Raw genomic sequence first — 23324 nt, forward strand, 5'->3', positions numbered from 1 at the left:
CTTGCCCGCCAGTAATACAGCAGATAATCGCAGTAACTTTTGGGCTGTGGATGCAGAACTGGGAGACAGCGTGCAGGCCAGCAGCGGCACCAGTCCTCTAGTTCCTCTTCCTCTGCTCCAGTGGCCTACAAACAACTTTAATTTGGCTTGAGATACTGGTGCCCAACCGGTGTGGGCTAGGGTTCAACAATTCATTCTAGGCTAGTGATTTAGCAAGTGTAATAGATGGATCTTGACGATTGTTCCAAAAGGCTATGCCCTGCTTTTTCTCTCCTCTCCACCTAATATTCCTCCTCCCACACCAACACATATTTTGGAGATGCATCTGTCATCCTGTTGCAGGACAACTCATCTTACTCTCCAAGTATGTCCACAGAACAGGTACCAGAGGTGGAGAAAGTAGTGGAATGTTATACATGGTATTTCCTTGGCCCAAAAAAAGGAAGGAGGCCTCAGGCCTATCTTGGATCTTTTATCCCTGAAAGCCTTCATGTGGAAGGACAAGTTCAAAATGCTCACATTGGTTTAGATACGTTCTACCATTGACCAGGAAGACTGGACAGTTTCCTTGGTTTTGCAGAACATTTATTTTATATACCAATTGCCTACCCTGCAGTCCCACAGGTTTTTACTTTGCTTCAAGGTGGGGCAGGCGCACTTAGTTTGCCATGCTCCTCTTTGGTCTCACAAGTTACCCATGAGTGTTCAAGAAAGTGATGGCACTGTACGCTGTCCATCTTTGGAAGTGCCTTAGCTACTTGCTGCTTAAGGCAGGCTCACTGCAATCTGTCATGGGCCACGCTCCGAAGACAGCGGGACTCCTAATATTATTGGGGTTTACAATAAATGAGCCAAGGTTTCATCCCAGAGACTTCTGTTCAATGGGATGATCCTGGACATCGTGGAGTTCAAGTCTTTTCTTCTGCTGCAATGAGTCCAGAACATTTAAGGTATAATCCCTACACTTTAGGCATGATCCTGAAATGCAGAGAGGGTTCTTCTGAGGTTTCTTGGCTACTTTAACTCCTGCATCCTTGTTACCACCTATGCTGGTTGGCATATGCGATCCCTGCAGTGGAACCTGAAGTCTCAGTGGGCCCAGCATCAACGCAGGTTTTCCTGTTCAATCCTAGCTGCAGAGGAGAGGGTCGAGGACCTGTAGTGCATGGTGAGCTATCAAAAATTGTCCTGCTGGAGACCTCTCTTCCTCCTTGTAGCTGGAATGGGAAAGGGAACTCATGTACACCTTCCCACCACACGTTCTGAAGAAGATCACGCCTGATTTGTTGATTCTTTCGGCCTTGCTACGGTTGCTGAACCCATCACCCTTCTTTACATAACTTGATGACGTTTCATTCATTAAAGGTTTGACACAAGTTTTCTCCCAAACAGTTTTTCCAGTGGGACCCTAACTTAATCCTGACATTCTTCATGTGTACATCCTTCAAGACAATGCATAGTTGGTTGCTGCATCTCTTGACTTTAGAAACTCATTCCTCCTTGTGGTCCTATCAGTTCTTTGTGTGATTTACCTGCAGACATTTTAATTGCCACTGCCCTACACCAACACCTTTCTAGACAAAATGGTGGTAAGGACTCACACAGCCTTCTTAACGAAAATATGCAACTCCTTTCCACATTAGGCAATAAATCAGTTTACTACTGTTGTTAGCTTCCCCTCATTCGTCACATGAGCACAAGAGACTCCATAGATTGAACCCCAAGGGCCACCAGCTTGTTGTGGGATTTCCTGGAGCAAAGAAAGGAACGTCTGTGCAGCAGAGTATCCTGTTGAGGGAGATTGTCCTCTTCATCAAGATCTGCTATACAGTGGCCAAGAAGTAGCCCCCAGAAGGTCTCTGAGCCCTCCTCAAGGGCCAAGGTCTGCTGTGCTGGTACAAGAGGTACCTTCCAGACTGCATCATAGTTACTGGTGCACACAAATACGAATAACTACTGTTTTAACAGTTCGGTTTGGCGGGAAGGACACTTCTCCCACTCTGTTCTGCAGGACTTTTTGTTTTTTTTGGTTGGTTTGATTCCACTCCAAAGACCCTCCACCTGTGGGATTATTTGCTTTGATATCTATTACAAGGTGAGGATTCTGCAGTTATAAGTATCCATCAAAACAAATTGCTTACCTTTGGTAATGCTCTTTCCAGTGTACTCTAACCACCGATTCCTCACTACCCTCTCACCTCTCTGTTCCGTGGAGTGGCCTTTTTCTGATAGATACTTCTATCTGAGGGTACTGCACCAGTTGAATAGTCCCAGGTGTCAGACTAGTTCTGGAATCTTCAAACCTTTCAAAGTCCGTAAAGTGATCCCCACCAATGTCACAGAGTCCATATTGCACCCAAATCGGCGAATTACCGTCAGTTCCCTTTTTTCCTGAACATTCAGGACAGATCCAGAGTTCACTCGCCTTCAGTTTTTTATGCCTCAGTGCTTGAAACCTTTTTCTTTTTATGCAGTGCTAGGGAGATCTCTCCCGAAGTGTTTATACATCAAGTCCTTTATGGAGTGTGTTAGACCGATGTAGACACACAGACCCTCACTCTGTGTTACCTGGGTTTGGATCACAACTCTTCAGTCATGTGAATCGTGCCACAGAATGCACCCGTGGGCAATTAAGGAGAGGAAAGCCAACCTTTCAATGGAATGGGCCCTTGATGACTAATGGGAACATCGTCTATCACTCCCAACTCCCACATGGATCTTCATCTTCTGAGCTGGTATTGGTGCCTCTGGAGCCTTCTGAGCCTGCCCTGCTGGCAGATTCTCCCCTGGCATCTCCCCCTGAGCCCATTGCCTAACCTGTTCAACCCAAGAGGCCTTCGGCAACGATGCCAAGATGTTACGGGTCCAGGCTCGAATCTGGCAGTGTTTCTTAGTTGCATGTTTGGGATCTTTGGGTGGCATGCCATGTTTAGGAGGTTTATGTCAACGCCGCTGTCATTTTATGCCGATCAGTTAACATCCATCACCCTCCACCTCATCTTTTTTTGCATTTCAACATTATGGTGCACTGCCACTGATGCTACTGATAGTTCCACTCCTGAGGCTGCCGATGCCGCCACCTCTGCCTTTTAGGAGTCCCCTGGCAACTATGGACTCTGCACCATTGCTTCCACAATCCCACAAATAAACATTGATCCAAGAAGGAGGCCCAGAGATTACTAGAAGTATAAAGATACCACCTGGAAGCTGCTCTTTCTTATGGAAAGTCTTTATATGAGGCCTTTGGAATAGACATTGACCTTATCTGCTTGGGCTTTTGTGGCTTGATTGGAAAAGGGACCCATTGACTCAACAATGGAATTTGCTGGTCTTATCTCAATCAATCATTTAAATGCTTCTCTTGAATTAGAAATGGAGTTTCTTTTAGGACCTCCCCCTCCAGATGTCACATTCTTTACCACCTATTGAGGCAAACACTAATGTTCGAACTCTCACCACATCCTCTGAGCCGTTGCTCACCCTCCAATGATGCTTTGCTAGATCAATTGCTCATTGGTGGGAAAAACTGCATTCTGCCCCAGCAATGAATAGATTGGTGGCAAGATGTTATCTCCCTGCCCTTGGGACCCACCTTTCTTGTCCACTTAACATTCGCCAGAACGCTTGGTGATTCAGGCATTATGTTCTTAGGGGGAGGTATTGGGGATTTCCCCTAACACCTTGTTAGACACTCACCAAACACTTGGAAGCTTGGGAAAGAGGATCTTCTCTGCTGGCAGCATGGCACTAAAGTCCATAAATGCTCGTGCCTCCTTACCGGATATGCGCATGGGGTCATGTTTGGAGGCCGTTTCGGACGGTTAAGATGGCTCCCTATGGATTATCAAAGCAGGACTGGGCAGTGCTAACTCGGGCTGTGGGGTGATCGTTGACATACCACCATCAGTGCTTGGATTCACTCGGGCTTTTCTTCAGATGTGCAGGTCTCCCTTATGGGCCTACGTTTTATGGGGCCCGCCTCTTTGGCAAGAAAGCTGACTATGCTTCGGAAAGGCTCAAGGCGCTAGAAGCATCAGCCTTAAAGGGACCATAGGCACTTCCCCCACTTGTGAGGCTTTTAGAGGGGCCTACATTTTTCAATCGGCTCAATCGCAGCAACAATAAACCCCTTATCGGGCAATACAGGGGCAAAGGTAGAGTTGAGGACGAAGGTTGCAGAACCCGGTTATCTCCTCCTTTTATTTCTTCTCTGCCCAACAATTTGCCTATCGAAGCACTAGGAGGCTGGGTGTCCTCCTTTCTGCAGCCTGGGAGGCTAGTACTTAGGATCAGTGGGTCTATCAAATCAATCATGGAATGGGGGTGTACCTTATCCTTTCTCTCAGGCTCTTCCTCCCTCATTTGCCGAAATGTCTTCCCTGTCCATAGCTGACCTCTCCAACTTACAGCAGGAGGTGGTAAAGTTGTTCATGAAAGAAGCAATGAAGTAGGTGGCAGAACAGGAAAGTGGGCATCGTTGTTGCTGTCAATACTTCCTTTTTTACAAGTAGGAAGGAGGTCTGCATCCAATCCTAGACCTCTGGGTCCTGAACGTTTTTCAGAAGTAAGGAGATGTTCAAGATGCTGATCCTAGCTCAGGGCCTGATGGCGTTGGAAACAGGGCCGGACTGGCCACCGGGCGTTGTGGTGTGCTGTAAGCTGGGAGCTAATTTCACTGCGGTGGGGGCTGATTTTGTTGATGGAGACCTGTGTGTGCTTCTAAATCAACAAAGCAAAACGAATGGTTTTAAGCACACGCAGGTCCCCATCGACGAAATCAGCCCCCAGCACCAAAACGCCTGGCAGCCAGTCCGGCCCTGGTTGGAAATGAGTGATTGGTTGGTGCCACTCAATTTGCTGGATGTTTGCTTTCATGTTCTGATCTTGCAATCTTATCAGAGGTACCTGCGTTTTGTGGTGGGCTGTTCACTGTACCTCCATTTAGCTTGACATCGGCCCCTCGGGTCTTCACCAAGGTGTGACAGCGATGGTTATGGCACACCTCAGATGGTCAGGAATCCCAGGTTTCCCATGTCTGGATGACTGGCTGTTTAAAGCCTAGTCTCTGGGAGATTGGAAGAGGTGTTGCTCCATTTGAATTCGACTATTTACAACAAGGGGTGGTGATGGACAGAGTCTCTGAATTAAGCAGAGTACTCTCACCCAGTCAAGAGATCAGGGCTAGATCCAACACCGTTTTTTAGCTCATTGCACCATCCCAGTTTCAGAACCTGGCTGTATGCAAATTAGTCTGTCCCTGGCCCAGTGCATCATGGGAACAGGGCAGACCAGACTACAAAAGCCAATTCTTACACTGGGAAGGAAACAAGCTTCCGGGGTTATTTACAACAAGGGGTGGTGATGGACAGAGTCTCTGAATTAAGCAGAGTACTCTCACCCAGTCAAGAGATCAGGGCTAGATCCAACACCGTTTTTTAGCTCATTGCACCATCCCAGTTTCAGAACCTGGCTGTATGCAAATTAGTCTGTCCCTGGCCCAGTGCATCATGGGAACAGGGCAGACCAGACTACAAAAGCCAATTCTTACACTGGGAAGGAAACAAGCTTCCGGGTTATTTACAACAAGGGGTGGTGATGGACAGAGTCTCTGAATTAAGCAGAGTACTCTCACCCAGTCAAGAGATCAGGGCTAAGCGTGGAAGGGTATACTCAGACATGAGTCCCTTGCTCATTGCACCATCAGGATTCAAGCAAGCCGGGCCGAAGACGGCTGTAATGCCAGAAACCGGTCCCCGGAAGCTTGTTTCCTTCCCAGTGTAAGAATTGGCTTTTGTAGTTTGGTTTGCCCTGTTCCCATCATGCACTGGGACAGGAACAGACTAATTTGCATACAGCCAGGTTCTGAAACTGGGATGGTGCAATGAGCTAAAAAACGGTGTTGGATCTAGCCCTGATCTCTTGACTGGGTGAGAGTATTCTGCTTAATTCAGAGACTCTGTCCCTCACCACCCCTTGTTGTAAATAATATTGTCCACCCTAAGCGTGGAAGGGTATACTCAGACATGAGTCCCTTGCTCATTGCACCATCAGGATTCAAGCAAGCCGGGCCGAAGACGGCTGTAATGCCAGAAACCGGTCCCCGGAAGCTTGTTTCCTTCCCAGTGTAAGAATTGGCTTTTGTAGTTTGGTTTGCCCTGTTCCCATCATGCACTGGGACAGGAACAGACTAATTTGCATACAGCCAGGTTCTGAAACTGGGATGGTGCAATGAGCTAAAAAACGGTGTTGGATCTAGCCCTGATCTCTTGACTGGGTGAGAGTATTCTGCTTAATTCAGAGACTCTGTCCCTCACCACCCCTTGTTGTAAATAATGTTGTCCACCCTAAGCGTGGAAGGGTATACTCAGACATGAGTCCCTTGCTCATTGCACCATCAGGATTCAAGCAAGCCGGGCCGAAGACGGCTGTAATGCCAGAAACCGGTCCCCGGAAGCTTGTTTCCTTCCCAGTGTAAGAATTGGCTTTTGTAGTTTGGTTTGCCCTGTTCCCATCATGCACTGGGACAGGAACAGACTAATTTGCATACAGCCAGGTTCTGAAACTGGGATGGTGCAATGAGCTAAAAAACGGTGTTGGATCTAGCCCTGATCTCTTGACTGGGTGAGACTATTCTGCTTAATTCAGAGACTCTGTCCCTCACCACCCCTTGTTGTAAATACCATTTGAATTCGACAGCAGCTCTGCTGTTCGACCTGGGCGTATTAACCTGTTGAAGCTGCAGGCAGTTCGGCTGGGGTACCAGGCCTTCTTCCTGTTCATTCATGGTCAGTCTGTCCAGATCTTGACCGAAAATACTACTACAATGTGATATGTATACAAGAAACGAGGAGAAGGATCTCCACTCTTTTGTCATAAGGCTTTAAGGCTGTGGTCTTGGGCACACTGTGAAGGATCTGGTTGATATCCAATCACCTGGGGGTTGTGGGGGGTCTGAATATCAGAGATGCATTCTTGGTCTCAGTGGTAACTCTTTTTTACCAGGACCAGTCCATCAGCCTGTCATCTTTTTATCCCCTAGCCCATCCCTGAAGAAATAAGAGCAGCTGCGATGCCTGGATCCCAGTAGTCTTGTCAGTTTTTATATTTGCCGCACAAAAGACTTGAGATGCTCACCTCTTTGTTGGTTACTGTGGTAACAGGAAGAGCAAAGCGGTCCAGAATCAGATTTTGTCTCACTGGATCATCATATACAACAAAATGTGCTATACCAAGAAGAAACCACTTGAAGTAGTCAGGGAACATTCAAACAGGGCCAAGGACTTCATCTTTAGCTCTTACAAAAGGTACACCGATAACTGCAAGGGGGCAACATGGGTGTCCTTGCATGCCTTTGAGGTGCTTGAGGATGGCCACTTTGCCGGATCTGAGCTGCCCCCACCCCGTCCCGTCCTCCTTCCAAACCCTCCCCCCCCCCACTTGCTTTGAAGTATCCTCATCTAGTTGTACACCTGGGATTGTTTTGTAGGAGAGTTATCCTCCAGAAACATCATTACTGAAGGTAAGTAACTATTTCTTCTCGCATTTAAAACGGTGCCAAGTTAGTGATCAGCATGCTGTTACCAACAATTGTTCAGCTTCCATTTCTAAGGGAGTGGAAAGGAAAAAGACAAAAAACTGAAGTTCGCGAGCATTGGCCGCATTTATATGCGAGGCAGCTTTATCACTTTAGGGGCAGTAGGGAGTCACTGTAGAGCCGCACAATACCACCTATCTGCGCAGAAGCACTTTCTTCGAATCCTATCTACCACCTGGGGTATTCTAAGGTGAGGAATCTGTGGTTAGATAGTGTCCACCAGAAAGACTATTACCGAAGGTAGGCAACTTATTATTCAGGTTGAAACAAGAAATATGTTGTCCTGGTCACAGGAAGGAACAAAGATTCACAATGGCCTAGGCACTCTTTGACATTTTTACTACAGAGTCTCACACCACTCCACCATCAAACATCTTTGATCACATTAGATTCTTCAATTCACCCAGTTAACCATATTGGCTACTGGTTCCCCAATTGGAACTAACGAGAAATCCAGACCTCGGGTTTCCATGGACTGTATAGCTAGTGTCTACTAACAAGATCTTGAACGGATTCCACTTCTGTTACTTCTTTGTACACACGATTAAGGAGAAGGGCAGCCTCCACTGAATCTTTACGATCTCAAGCGGTTCTGCTGAATGGTTGTATAACTTGCAGAACAAGTATATTTTAGGGCCATTCCATAATGTTGACTAACAATATTCAAGTTTATTTATAGAAAATGGACTTTGGTAAAACAGCATACATTTATTCCCATCATGAATCTGTACATCCTGGAGGTAATCTTCCTAAATTGTTATAATGCCCATTTGTACAGCTGTCTGAACGATTGTCTGACCAGCTCATCTGAAGAGTTCAACTTATCCATTCTGGCTGTGGCTTCTCAGATCCTTTTTGATGTAGGGTTTCACAGATATGCGTAACTAGCGTCTCATCTAGTCCAGCATGATTAGCTAAGCAGAAAAGACCAGGTCAGTTCCTCTCTCAGACCCAGCTACTAGTTTTTATTCTCCTACTCTTTTGCTATTGATTTGTCATCTACCCTTGTTCTTGAATAAGAGAGCTTCCAATTTACCAGTCTATAGTTGGCTTTGTGGTGACTATTCTTCTACAGAGGATTGAGTTCACAAGTCCGTACCTTCGGAACATGCATGGTGACAAACTTTGGTTATAGCTTTTAGAAACAGATTCCGACTCCAAGACGAGGTTGTAGAACGCCCATGGGATGTGAATAGGAGAGAGCCTTGGATACCCCTATAAAGGTAACGTAACTTTTTATAAACTCCCACTTATTTCTATGGTATATGTTTCCTGCCATGAGGTAGTAGGGTTGAAAGGTGTACCTTAAAAGTTTTCTAGCCTAAGGCTGTTAGCAGCTGGTGAATATATTCATCACTATATTACTTCCCCATGTAGCTTTGCATCTGCTTTGTCAGAGGGCGTGAACCCAAAAATGCATTTTGCTGGCCCATGTATCTCTCAGGCCCCTTTCTTTCATTGTGCTCTTACCTTTTGTACTTACAACATTATCCAGCTGCAGGTCAATGGGCTGTGGACTATGGAGTTGTCTTGAATAGAATCAGTTTAGAGACATGATTCACTCTATGGGAGATGCAGGACTTTGTTGCTGCAAACATAATACTTGACTAAAGTATTCCCTGTGCCAGAACTGGTATTATAATCTTTCAGCCCTAGGTTTACTAGTCAGACGTTTGTCTAGTTTTTGGCCACCCTCCTCAAGGAGGAAAATGCAGGCTCTACACAGTTGCAAGTAGTGCCTCCAAATTGGTAAAGCTATCCTGCCTAATGTCTTTCTGTGGTAAACAAACTGTACACCCTTAAAGACCTCAATCGGTCCATTAAATGGAGATGTGCAATCAAATCTCAAATATGAATCATAAGGTGCTTAATGAGGAGATGTTATGTTATATGTAAGTTGCACATACTTATTTGATTCTGGAGTGACTGTAGACTCCATTTGATACCCTCCTATCATAGCTGGGGAGTAGGTGTATAAAATTGCTACTATCCCATGCTCTTTTTTGGATAGTTGTAGATATGAGATTTGAGCCTAGCTTCACCTGAGTTCTAGATGTTCTAAAAAAGAAGTGGACATTGGGCACCACTCTCTTCTCCAGCAGATGGAATCCTTGTACAAGCCATACTCAAAAGCTTCCCTAGTGCAGTAATATTTGTAAACATGCTTTTCCGCCACAGGTACCAATCCTGAAGGTGGAAGCATTTCAAAAAGCTCCACTTTCATTTCGCTCCACAGTACTCTAAGGCATTCCATATGGATATGTAAATAAATAGATGCATTATACAGAATACCCCAAACTGCCTCACCAACCATTATTTTCAAGCTCTGCAACAGCAATATCTCATTTGGGAAGTTGAGCCTTGGCTACACTGCATCTGAATGATGTATACGGTTCACAGTAGTTTTGTGACCAATTTCCACAAGCAGTGCAGGCAGATTATCTGTCCTGGAGCGATCATTGTCCTGAACGAGTGTTTGAGTCCTCTCCAAAGTCTTGTCTCCAATATACAGTTTTTGTATTACTTCATAAAAAAAGAAAGCATCCACTCACCTCTCTTAGCTTGGTGGCAGTAGAGATCTGAGAAAAATTAATTGACACGTTCTCTACATTGTGCTGTTTAACTAACTTCTAGGTTTCAATATGTCGGGTGTCCCAAGTTAGACAAGATTTCAGGTAGCTAGAATGTTGCCATGTGTATGGACTGTGGCCCAAAATCAAAGTAGGAACCTCATGGTTACTTGGCCCAGAGGATGCCTTAGTGTGGTCTCCTTACTCTGCTGCTGTCAGTTATCCATCTGGAATCATACATATATACATAGGGGTTTCTGCCCACTGCATGATGTCCCACCTGGCTGACTGCTAAGTTGGAGCATACCACTTCTGTATCAAACCGTTTTATTCTTATGGGTGATCTGCCTAACCGGCTAAGCTCTAAACATTATCCTGTAATGCCTCATGTACTGTAAAGCGTTAAACTCACAAAAGAGATACATGTACAGACATGAGAAGTTCTTTCGTTACCTTTGCATCCTGTATGAGTGCGGTCCAGGGTGAAGCACTCTTTCAAATCCATTAAGCCCTTAGAGGCAAATTGGTTCTTACCTTCTCTATCATCCTCAGCTTATCTGGGTCTTTTCCTTGGCAAAGGTTCCTCTTGATTTTCCAGAAGTGATCTAAAAGTCTGGGGTGTGGGCCCCTCTTTTTATACACCAAAAAAAGAGTGTGTTGCAGAAGCAGAGGTTAATGTTTTGTCAAAGACCTAGAACCGCTACTCTTCCCAAGCAAGAGCATAGAGGCTCCGGACTATCTTGATTCGACAATCAATTCTTGGCTTTTCAGAATGGACCTTATAAATCCTACCCTATGAGATTTATAGGAAGGAAATTTATTTTGATATTCAGGACAAATTCTCCAGAGTCCTAGCAAGACACCATCACGGTTAATTGCTGAAATGTATCATCAAGGACAGCCACTTATAGCTGTCTTGACCATATATCTCAGTGCTGCCTGTCGACATAAAAAACAGTCTTGATTAAACTTGGATCTGTAAAATAGTTTTGATGGCAGCAGTAAGGCCATGAGCATCAGAGATCCTTGAATGATTACTGCAAGGGAACTGCTCCACTTCCTCTTCAGTCTCTGCTATATTGTAGTACTTACAAGTTGTCTCTTATTTCATCTAGATGTGTATATGTCGTTTGGCTTCATGGAAAAAAGATGGTAGTTTATTTTCCTGGTTATTGGTTGAATATGGTGTAGTCTTTAGGAAACAATAGTCTTCTTATCTTTTACTTGAATATAAAAATCCTCTTACTGGTCATTGAAGGCTTTTCTTCTTTAGTAACTGAGAAAGCAGTGATGAATATAAAATAACTAGGCCAACACTCTTCTACACCAAAATGCAAGTGGAAACCAAGGCGACAACAAGCTGTCTAAGTGTTTGAAGTTGGCGATAGGTAACATTTTCCCCATGTTTCAAATTTGAGATTGTGTGAACACATAAGGAGATTTCCTTGGTTCCCACGGGCACCCATGCCACAAAAGGAAACGACACTGGGAAATAATAGTCTCAATATTTCTAGATTTACCTTTCGGTTTGACACCGCTTAATGCAAAATATGTCATAAAATTGCTTCTTTAATGGAAATGAGATGATCATTCTTGTGTAGTACGTCTCTCTAATGCTGTTTTAGAAAGTTGCTTTAACTATTTAAGAATTTCCGGATTAGTTATAACTCTTTGTTAATTTAAAATGCCCTAAACTGGCCTTTAGACTTTTGATATCCAAATGTATGATTTTCTGTTGAAATAGTTATTCCTTTGCTCCCCTTAAAAAGAGACTGTGTACCTTTACAAATGGCCTTCATCGTTTACCACATCTAAACATGGCATCTTTGTTCCTGAGGCTCCTGTTCGTGGTTCCCTTAACATTTCACATGACAATTCGAGTTGTTAGAACCGAGCTTCCCAGCTACATTTTTGCACTATAAGTACTGTTATATGTATACATAGGTGCATACATGTAATGGAATGTAGTTCTTTTGCTGGGATCTTGAACAGATAATCAAACCCTAGATAAAATGTAACCAAAACGTATCCATCAGCTATTGCCAATTACATACGCCCCGCACATCGATCTTTATTTTTATCTTATAAGGCCGTTTAGTTAAGCATCATGGGTATATACTGAATAGATTCCCATTAGTGATGGATCATTCCCCAGCTGGTACTGAAAACCTGATGCTTGTGAGATTAATGCCTAAACTGCTGAAATTACGACAGATTTTGTGCCACAAAAGAATTAACTCCAACAATGAACATATCTGAATGTCATTTAGAACCATGCTCTTTGCATCTTGGTAAGATGAAACACAAAGGTTTTTCCACATCGCTATTCTTTGAGGAAAACGTTTTTTCCTTTTTCCTCCTAGGAGTGATGCAGTACATAGACTATGAACGAAGAGGATCTAGATTTTTTTCTAGAAACCGTGCCTTTGTTTTAGAGCCACAATACTTAGTATTGGCACCCTAGAAGGCACTCAAATAGGTAATGTAATTGCCAAACCCCCTATATCAGAATGAGCAATCTATTTAAGTGAGGCTACTTCATGAGCTGTGCTCATCTTTCCCAGAGGGACTCAGAGCTTACTTGAAAACAAGAAGGGCAAAGGCCATGCCATTTTGTATGGTAGGTACAGGACTGTGCGGGCGTTCTTCTTTGGAGACCTCTTCCAGCTTGTTCTCTTTTCATACAGAAAGTACTATGAACCTCTTTTCTCTATATCAATGAATGGGGAATTTCTCACCAGGATATAATAGGATTGTAACAAGTAGTAGAAGTGAGAGACGGGTGCCTTTGTGGTGATTGAGACGCGTACACAGCTCTCCAGCCACTCTTGTTTATCATCATGTTCTGTATTACACTTAGCTGTCATCAGGAAACTGATGTGATGTGCTACTGCACCGGGGAGATAGTGTGTTTAAGCTCCACACAGCTTTGTTTTATAGCGGCATATCAAGAAATGTCCTGTCCCATAACTAGGTAAAATGGCATACAAGGACTCTGAGGGAGCACTGGAATTGGAATATTTACTTGAGACACCACAAAGTTAAACGTGACTGTTTGCACAAATTCAAATGATAGTAATCCATATTTATAATCTATGAGATTGAAAGCTATATGTCGTAGGAAGTTCAGTTACCAATTTCGAAAGTGACCAATTGGCATGTAAATGCCTGTTTGCTGGAGCATGCTGAAGGATCAGCTGTTATTTTGTACCCTTCAATTATGCAGTATTTAATTGTTTTACGCTTTGCGCATATATTTGCTTAAATGCATTACATTGCCCTATAGTATGTTTTCTTGAAAACTTTCACTGTCATCAAAATATAGCATCAAATTGCGCTTCCTATTTAGTTTCATCGAAGAAGCAGCTACAGAATGTCCTGCACTCCAAGAAAAAGGAAGGAGAAGTTTTCTGCAGCGGAGCTTCAGATTTTGGTGGCCGAGGTGACCAAGAGCCATGGTAAACTCTATGGGAGTGAGAGAGTCAACTTGAGCCAACCAGAGAGAGAAAGGATATGGGCTAGCATTGCAAGGAAGATCAACACTGTAGCAAGGTCTCCAAGAACCACCCGAGATCTGCGGAGGCGGTGGGATGATATGAAGAGACGGACTAAGGAGAAGCTGGCGGTGATGAGCCGTTCAGTGGTTTCTCCTGACGATCAGGCATCTACACGACTGTCCCGGAAATCACTTGTCAGGCGAAGCCGTGGCAACAAAAATATTTGGGCCAGAATTGATTGTGATGATGAGCAGGAGGAGGAGAAAGAGCACCATGAGCCAACTGAACTGCAAGAGCAACATCTGAATAAGGAGGAGGAAAACGATGTGGAGATTGATGCACCGCACATAGCCCTGGAGCTCCAGTCAGGTAAACAGTCCTGTAGAAAAGTTTATTTTAGCAACATGTAAACTTGTAAATTGGAGCAGGGGTTGCAAGCTACTCTTAATAAGGGTGTCTTAGTCCTGATATCACAACGTCTGCACAAATTATTGCAGCATTGAGGCTCAATTGAGATTTAAATCTAGTGTGAAGTAGTGCTTTATAGGCAATCTCGTTCTTGCCAATGTAGGGCGGGGTGGGGTTCTTTATATAAAAATGTTGTTGAAAGTCCACGAATCTGCACTGGAATACTCATGTTAAACCTAGTCAGTAAGGCGTTAAAGTAATGCAAGTAGATAAAAAGTGCCATTAGGCATTCATTTTTGGTTTTTGTACTTTTGTGACATTCCCACTCTTTTGCCAGTCCCTTTGTTTTTGAAGTATGCTAGTTAAGAGGTAATGTTAATTATTGATCAAGTGTGAAGAATTCATGATTTAATCTTTTGATCCTTGCAGATGATGAGGAAGAGGCCCCTAGTTGCACATGGGTGCCCCTACGGACTGTAGAAATGCCCCAAGAGGCAGAACCCAACATATTCAACCAGCACCAGGTGCTCCAGACCTCTGCTTCGTCACCTTCCCCAGCGTCCTCACCACAGATACCTACTCGAGCGCCTTACCGTAGGCGTGTCTGCCAAACAAACCAGCACCCCAAGAGAAAATATGATGTTTCAGAGTTTGAAAATCATCTAATGGAGGTGCAAATGCAACAGAATGGACTCTTGTCCACATGGTATCAGCAGCAGAGCTCCCTCATGATGCAGCAAAATCTCATATTGGAGAATTTAGTTCAACAGAACAAAAGGTTGGCGGACAGTGTAGAATCACTTAACCGAACTTTGGAAAAGCTAGTGGACAACCGCCAGCCACACAAGGAAATTCTGACCTTTGTACAGGATCGTAAAACAGGGACATTGACCCGCCATTCCAACCGTATATCTGCCAATGAGTCTGTAGACCCGTCTGGAGCTGAAGCTTTCTCTGGGATGATTTTGAAAGTCGAGGAGGAGGAGGTGTAAACCATGCTTAGTTTCCACAAAAAGCAAGCAGCCACAGGACAATTATATAGAACAAAGACTAATTTTAAGATGCGCTAACACATCTCTCAGTGTACATCTCAGTCTCAATGTTAGCTTTTTTATAGTAGTTAAATACTGCCTCTTATCATATATACTGTAAATATGTATAGCCTGCTATCCTGGAATGGGGAGGGGATTGCATTTTATAATTGGTACTGCCCATTGATGAGGAGCTATTTTGTATGTTTTTACTTTTAAAAATATTTTTCATACATAAATTCAAAAATGAAAAAAACAAAACATTGAATAAATCTCTATTCATATTTATCCTTGAGTTTAAGGTAATGCAGGTTTTTGTTTCATTGAAAGAAGTTCTTTATATGCGGTTTGAATATATGGTTGCATATACAATGTATGTATAAGTGAAAACACCTAAGTCTCCACCATCCACCTGCTTAAGTTGGTGGTGAATTTGTACTTGCTTACAAGCATTCATGTTAGATAGGAAGATTGATATGAAGTTCATTCTGTGAGCAATAAGATCCAAAGAGAAACTGTTTACACCCAAGACATTTGAGAAATCAATAGTCTATCAGTATCAATAGCTATTTTACATTTTTTATACATGACACAAAAAATATCACCATCCAGTCTCTGCTTCCAGTTAGGGCAAACGTCAATACCCATGTTTAGAAACTTTGTTGCTAATAGCATGCTCAGGCCTTTTTCATTAATCTCCTTGATGTCATTTTGGTATCACTGCTACCAGCTCAACTCCAACTTCTACTGAAACAAAAGGTCATCTTGTAAGGTACTTTAGTCACAGGTTGCCATTTCATTATTTTATTAGTTGAATCCTGGGCAAAAATAATACTTGCTAAATTAGAGGATAGGGATTGGACTGCCTCCTGGCAGAAGTTTGTATTCCAATAGTCTGAATGATGTAACATGGTGGTGAGCCTGCTATTTTGAATCAAAACGTATCAATGGATTTGATATCTTTTATATGCAAGTCGCAAGTATAAGTCTTATCAGTCTGTGTTTAAAAATTAGGTCCGATTATGTGAGGGATTGAGTGTCAAGAAGATACCACAGAAAGGTTATGTGGCAGATGATGGTACCGCACAATAAAATCTAAGTTTGCATTGTACTTGATTTGAAAAACATTATGAATAATACTTTCTCAAGTAACTTCAATCATAAGTTGACATTAAAGTTAATAAAAATCACTGCCAAATTTACTCCAGGTAATCCATAGTAAAAATCATAAACATTAACATGCAAAAAGAAAAAAAAAGCTAAACATTTAAAAAGGATTCCCACACTGTATTTTACACTTCTGAAAAAATGTTTGTCCATATTCTGCACAATTGGCTTGTAGGACTTTTATCTAAGCAAGTTATTTAAAAGTCTCTGTTTTTATCAAGACCTTATTCTCAGAAGTTATTTTGTGGCTCTAGATCATTGACATATTTTGATGTTATCGGCATGCTTTAATAGGTATGCTTTGCAGTTCCGTATTGCATAATGATTGAATCTACTCTTGCATACATATATGTCTGTGAAAATGCTCCCCTATGATGTCGATTTTACTTTGGTTTGGACCATTCAGCATTTATATAGTTATCTCAAAATGTTCATAATTGTTTCATCAACTGATTTTTAAACGCATACATCTAAAATGGAAAGCATCCACATAACATATGTCATCTTTATCAGCCAGTTTTCTGCCCTAAACTTGAAGCTAGTTTTGCTCAAAATGCTGCATCATAGTTTTCAGCTGTTATTGGATATGTTGTAGATCAGTCGAGTTGGCTGGCATCAGCCATGTGTCCAAGACAACCAATTTGAGTTCTCAAAATCTAATCAACTTGAGCTGCATGGGTTTTGTATAAGCTTTTGAAACTTGTAAGACTTTTTTGTTCAGCTCACACATTCTACACATACACATTCTACTCTTAAGACTGATTAACCCTTCAGTTCCAGAGTCTGTTCCTTCATATCCAACTATTATTTAGATCACTGTTGTCCTTTGTTGGTATGAGAGGTTGCGATCCATGCCATATTTTCTGAATATCCACAAAAGATATTTTAACAAACAAAGAAACTAAATGACAACCCCTGCACTGTCATTCTAAAATTCATGTCACAGAAGTGATGGATGGAATTGTGTGACCATTGGTTGCTATTTTGGGTGCATTCCATTGTATTGTTTTGCTTTGCTGTGCTATTACAAACAACAAAATTGTGCAATGTGGCTTACACCATAGGTCACATTTCCTGAGGGCACAAAAAAGCAGTCTCAAGTCAAGCATTTATAAACCTTGTTTGGAACCATCCATGAGGTACAGAATCACCTCTTATGGCATGGGAAGTGTTAGAACCTGGGGTAGCCTGGCCTAGGGCAAGACATACAGTTCAGAGGCACAGTGTGAAGGTTGCAGACCACCCAACAGTAAAACCACGCAATGACACTCAAAAAGGTAACGCTACACCAAAAATGTGGAAAAATAAGTACTGCTTTATAAAAATAATCTTTCTGTTCTTCGGTTTCAAATTATACAATTTAGGACATTTCAGTTCTTCTCAGAAATAACAATTATACCTTTTTAAATTACTAAGCAAATTATCAATTAGCTTCTTCAGTACATTACATTTAAATGTCTTGTCATCAGTATCACTACCTTCAGAGAGGCTAACTTATTCTCAGCATTTATCATTAACAATACATTTAATCAGATCCCAGCATTCCAGATTTGCAGATGTAGTCTCCTCTGATACGCTTTAACCTTAACTCTCTACCCACCTTCGTTCATAGAAGAATTATTTAGCCTCCCTCTACTCTAACTCCTGGCAGTTGAATTATCTACTAGGGTTATCATTAGAATTATTTGAATCAGATTAACAGTTTACATTTGTAAGTTCCCTCCACCTTCAATGTTATATTATAAACTGTTACTTCTCAGGACCAGAGGGACGCTCCCCAGCACCAGCCTGATCCTGATCTAGTCAGTCGGCAGTCTCTGCTCTTCTGAGAGACACTTCTCCACTCGTAACTTTTCCCCCTCCCTTCTCAATCCCTCCTTACTTCGTTTGGTGTGAGGGGGGGGGGTCTGGGCTCTCCGGCCCGTGTCTCCGCCGATTTCAGGAGACAGGCCAAAGGCTTCCGATTCTTTCAAATGATCCCGGGGCCTCCTGACCTCCCGCTTCGCTAGTGCGGAGGCAAGGGATCAAATCACCTGGATTCCACTGCTCGGGCAGAAGGGCTCGTAACAAATGGACCGCCCGCTTCCTTTCTCATTAGAGAAGCAGGGGTCCTTGCTGCAGACGTTTCCCGCTCTGATGCGGGGCCTCGATGCCCGGCGGCTGCTCCTCTCTGTTTCCCTCGCCGTCGGCTGTCTGGATTTTCCTCACCTCGGAAGGAGCGCAACACGCATGCGCGGGGAAGTAGCGACCCGCCTCCTGAGCCTGCTCTGCCGGCTCGGCGCCGGTAGCGGCTCTGCAGTGGGCCTGCTCGACCCTAGGCCCTTCCTGGGGATTAGCGGAACCAACGAGAATGCGCAGTCGCACTGGTCACAGTCCCTGCGTCCCCTCTCACTCAGTCAGCGCTGCCTCAGGGGCGCATACGAGACCCCAGGGGGCCCGGCCCACGAAGGAACAAGGCAGCAAAGGAAAGGCAATTAACCCTTTCACTCCACTTGGCAGGTCCAGACACCGGTAAGGGGTAGGGACAGAGATCTCCGCTTCAGGCAGGCCAAGAACCTGCGGTCACCACACAGATAGGAGGCAGAGCTGGCTTGTCACTTATAAATCTCCCAGCCCTTCATATACCTCACAGTTCTGCTAGTACTCAATACTGGACAGGGGCAAGTGAAATAATAGAGGGGGTACCCAGATCAATTCTCAGCGCAGGGCCACTTGCAGCTCCTCAGCCCACTGGGATTAACCCCTTCACTTGACTGGAGGCGCCTTACTGTCCAGGGTCAGCAGGATGAAACTAACACGGCTAGGACAACAGGCCTGGGGGGAAAAATACCTAGACAGAGGGCAACCCTTGTAGAGTAGACCACCCTTCAGGATCCTACCCCTACCAGACCTCAACCTTCACTCCAGCTGTTCCTCACTGACAGACAAAATGGCTGCCCCGCATTCCGCCTTATATAGGCTGCCCTTCAGTGGTCTAGAATGGACCAGAAGGTTCTAGAACGCCCTATGCTAGGCTATGGCCAAGTTCTGAGTGTGACAGTTAGGGCAGTTGGAAGCCACCATTTTGTGTGGTTCCAACTTTTCCTGTCTGAACAGGCCTCTGGGCCTGAGGTGAAAAATAATGAGGGGGGAAAAGAACACCTATCCCCTGGGCCAACACCTAGAAAAAGTCAGTGGACAAAAATTATCATGGGTATGAGGGGCAAAAAGGGGACAAAATAAATAAAAATAGGAGAGACTACGCCAAAAAGCCAGACAGGTCTAACAGGAAGTTACTGACCGCATCAGGGGGGATGTCCACTCCAGGGGGAACATCTGTAATAGAATAACCCTACATGGGCTGATGTCTAGCAGCCCTAGTGCAGATCAGGTGTCTTCGCTTTGGATTTTAAATAGTAGCTGTTCCTTTTTGAGGAGAGATAACTACTTCCACTTTCCTCTGTGTTGTGCAGTGCATAGGATTTTTCAGTAATCCTTGGTCAAATACTCATTATCTTTGATCTTTCCTACTCTCCCTTTCAGCTTCATTGTGTATTTATATCCTTACCTTGACTCCCCCTTTCTTGATAAAAGGCATATTGCCTGCATTTATGTAAAATATGTCACTTGAGAAAATAATGTGAGTAACACACCACATCTGAAATAGACTATTAGTTATGGGTTACTTACCTTAGAATTACCCCCAGTCGTCAGACCGGGATCCGTAGAATTTTTCTTCAGCAGTAGCGCTGCATGTCGGTAGGTGGCGTCGGTGGACTCTGTGTTCGTCGTTGGCGTTGTGATCGCCGGAACGACCTCACGCTATCTACTTGTACACCGCCCCTGCGTGCTGACGTCAGTTCTTTCTTTTTCCACGCCAGCCAGCGCAGATCCAGAGAGAGCGGTACCCTTAGTCTTTTTTGACTAGAGTTTTTTTTAACTTTTTGTCAACTTCATTTTTCAAGTCGTTCGACTCCTGGTGCAAGGGATGTCACATCGAAGGACCAGCTTCAAACCTTGCGACTACTGTCACAAGTTGATGTCGGTCACAGACCCACATCTCATGTGCCTCTGGTGCCCTGAGCGTGACCACGACCTGAAGTAGTGCTTCCAGTGCCGGGCCATGAACCCAATGTCTTCGCTGGATCGGTCCTGAAAACTTCTCGAGGCCCGGCAGTCAGCACCACACCGCTCGAGGTCACGTTCGAGAGGGAGGTCGTGGGACCGTTCCAGAGTCGCCACCATCACTCCTCTTCGAAGTTTTCGTGTTCGGGCAAGTCAAAGCATAAGAAGAATGGGAAGAAGCACCGTCGCTCTTCGCCTTCTCCCTATCCGTCGGCAGACGCGACGCGGGATGCAGAAGGTTGTCATCCTTTGGCTCCACCCGCGGAGCCTGTTGGGTCAGCTCTGCGCTTCCCTCCCTTCCCTGGAGCTGGGGCGACCCCTGCCCCACTTCGTAGCTTTTACGAACCCCTCCACTCCATCTTTGGGTAGCCCTACTCTGCTGGCACACCTTCTGGCCCCGCGGACTCGGTTTGGAGTTCAACCCCTTCGATACCAACGGCTTTGGCTCCAGCTTCGCCGGGCCCCCAGGGATCCAGGGCTGGATCCAGATCGGTGCCGGTTGACCTTACGGCACCTCCACCAGTGCCGAATCCATTGACGTCGCGTCCGCCTCCTTCGACGCTAGTTGTGTCCCCAGTCGGCGGCGACCCCGGCCTTCCCCTCGACATGGACACGGAGCGGTGCTGGCACTGACTGGTACTTTTGTACCTCTGTTCTATCCTGGTGTTCCTTATCATCCTTTGTGGTAGCCAGAGGAGGGTGAGGATGACTGGGAGACCAGCTGGAAGAGCTGAACTGGAGAGAGGAACTAGGTGAGGCCAGTGGTCTGGATACATCCCCAGACCTTGGTATGCTTTCTCCCTCTACCGTGGCTACGGAGGAGAGAGGCACCTACGCTGTGGTGTTGCGGAGGGTGGCGGAGACCTAGGGCCTTGAGCTACCTATTGTGGTAGTCAGGACTAACCTCCTGACTGAGGTGCTTCAACCAGCAGTGGCCTCTTCGGAGCCCCTGCTGCCGTTCAATGAGGCACTCACAGATATCCTTCTGGGCACCTGGTCCAGGCTCAGCACAGGGGCTCCTGTGGATAGGATGATTGCCCCATTTCCCTCTCCTAATTCCCTACCCTTGAGAGCTTAGTGGTCCAAGCCTCATCATCCAAATGCACCTTCCCTGCTGCTCTCCCAGATAGGGAATCCAAGAAGCTGGATCATATTGGGAAGAGGTTTTCTTCCCCCAGCTTAGGATTGAGGTCGGTGAACAATGCATGTCTCTTGGGCCGTTACGCCCACTCTGTGTGCGACACAGTTGCGCAGGTGCTGCCACAGTGCCCAGAGGAGGCCCGGGCCGTACTCTCCTGTGCGGTCGCAGAAGGGAGGGATGCAGCAAAGTTAGGCATTCGCTGTGGGCTGGACACTGCTAACTTGCTAGGCAGGACGATTTCAACATCGGTAGCCCCAAGACGCTATGCATGGCACTGGCTTCTCGGGCAATGTCCAATCGACCCTTTGATCACCGTCACTTGTTTGGTGACAAGGTGACAATGCGCTCGAGCGCTTCAAGGATTCTAGGGCTACGGCCGGATCCTTGGGCCTTGCTACCACCTCTCGCCCGCTCAGTCTTCTTTTTGCCTCTTTCGTGGTCACGGAAGGGGTGCCCCATCACGTTCTGCCCAGAGCCACAGGTCGCGCAGGCTGTGCTAGCTTCTGCTGGGCCGGACACGTGGGACCCATCGCCGTGGATCTGGGGGCCAGTGGGCAGGCCAGTTCTCCAGTGCCCCCTCTGCAGCAGCATGCAAACCTTCTTAGTCCAACCTTTCAGGGCCACCAGTTGCCAGTGGGCGGCAGGATTCGCCATCACCTCCCCTTCGAGACTACCCCTCTCTCCATGCCACCTGCATTCCAAGCATGTCTGAGGATCACTTGGCCCTTCTCCGTCAGGAAGTTGCAGCTCTTTGCCAAAAAAGCCATTGAGCGAGTCCCTGTACTAGAAGTAGGTCGTGGCTGCTACTCTCACTACTTTCTGGTGCCCAAGAAGGACAAAGGCCTGCTTCCTATCTTAGACCTCAGGGACGTCAACCGCTCCTCCGGAAGGAAAAGGCCAAAATGTTGCCATTGGCTCAGGTCCTATCTTCCCTCGACCCTGGAGACTGGATGGTAGCTTTGGACTTGCAGGACGCCAATTTCCACATCCTTTGGCCTTACCAGCGCCCCTGAGGTGTTCACAAAAGTGACGGCGGTGATCGCAGCTCATCTACGCAGATCAGGGGTACCTGTCCTCCCCTATCTTGACGACTGGTTGTTGAAGGTGAGCTCACCTCAGCTGTCGTCGCCCACCTCCAGACTACAGCAGACCTCCTGCATTCGCTGGGGTTCACAGTCAACATGCCGAAGTCGCACCTACACCCTACTTAGAAGCTCCTTTTCATCTGAGTTCTTCTGGACACAGCGCAGTTTTGGGCCTATCCTCTCAAACAGCGAGTCCGATATATTTGGGCTATGATACTGATGTTCCAGCCTCTATCCCGGATTTCAGTGAGAATGACCCTGAGGCTGCTGGGCCTCATGGCCTCCTGCATCCTGCTGGTGGATCCTGCCAGGTGGCATGTGCGGGCTCTGCAGTGGGACCTGAAGTTCCAGTGGGCAAAGCATCAGGGGATTCTGCCTGATGTGCAGTCCCTGCCGAGATCTGGACGACATCAGTTGCAGTGGTGGTTCACGAACCAGGATTGGGTCAGAGGCAGATCCCTCTCCCTTCCCCAACCAGATTTCACAGTGGTGACAGATGCGTCACTCATGCGATGGGGCAGCCACTTGGGAGAGGCGGAGATCAGAGGCCTCTGGTCTCCAGTGGAGTCCAGGCTCCGCATCAGCTTTCTGCAGCTCTGGGCGATTCGTCTACCACTGAAGGCATTCCTTCCTTCTGTCAAAGGAAGAGTAGTGCAGGTGCTCACAGACAACACTTCTGCCATGTGGTATTGTAACAAATGGGGCGGGTGGGGTTGTGGACACTGTC

The 23324-nt window shown here is 45.5% G+C and overlaps 1 protein-coding gene across 3 annotated transcripts in view; it reads left to right on the forward strand.

Moving 5' to 3' along the window:
• TSNARE1 (t-SNARE domain containing 1) overlaps positions 1 to 15388 on the forward strand; it is a 1194676-nt gene extending 1179288 nt beyond the window's left edge. For 2 of the 3 annotated variants that reach the window (XM_078686668.1, XM_078686667.1), the window contains exons 14-15: positions 13514 to 14030; positions 14499 to 15388. In XM_078686668.1, the coding sequence (XP_078542794.1) occupies positions 13514 to 14030; positions 14499 to 15061 (1080 nt within the window). In that variant the 3' untranslated portion in view covers positions 15062 to 15388. The remainder of the gene's footprint in view (positions 1 to 13513; positions 14031 to 14498) is intronic. The other variant, XM_078686669.1, reaches the window with a different exon arrangement.
• The last annotated feature ends 7936 nt before the right edge of the window (positions 15389 to 23324 follow it).

This window comes from Lissotriton helveticus, chromosome 4_1 (genome assembly GCF_964261635.1).
Source record: "Lissotriton helveticus chromosome 4_1, aLisHel1.1, whole genome shotgun sequence".
In the NCBI taxonomy this organism is placed as follows: domain Eukaryota; kingdom Metazoa; phylum Chordata; class Amphibia; order Caudata; family Salamandridae; genus Lissotriton; species Lissotriton helveticus.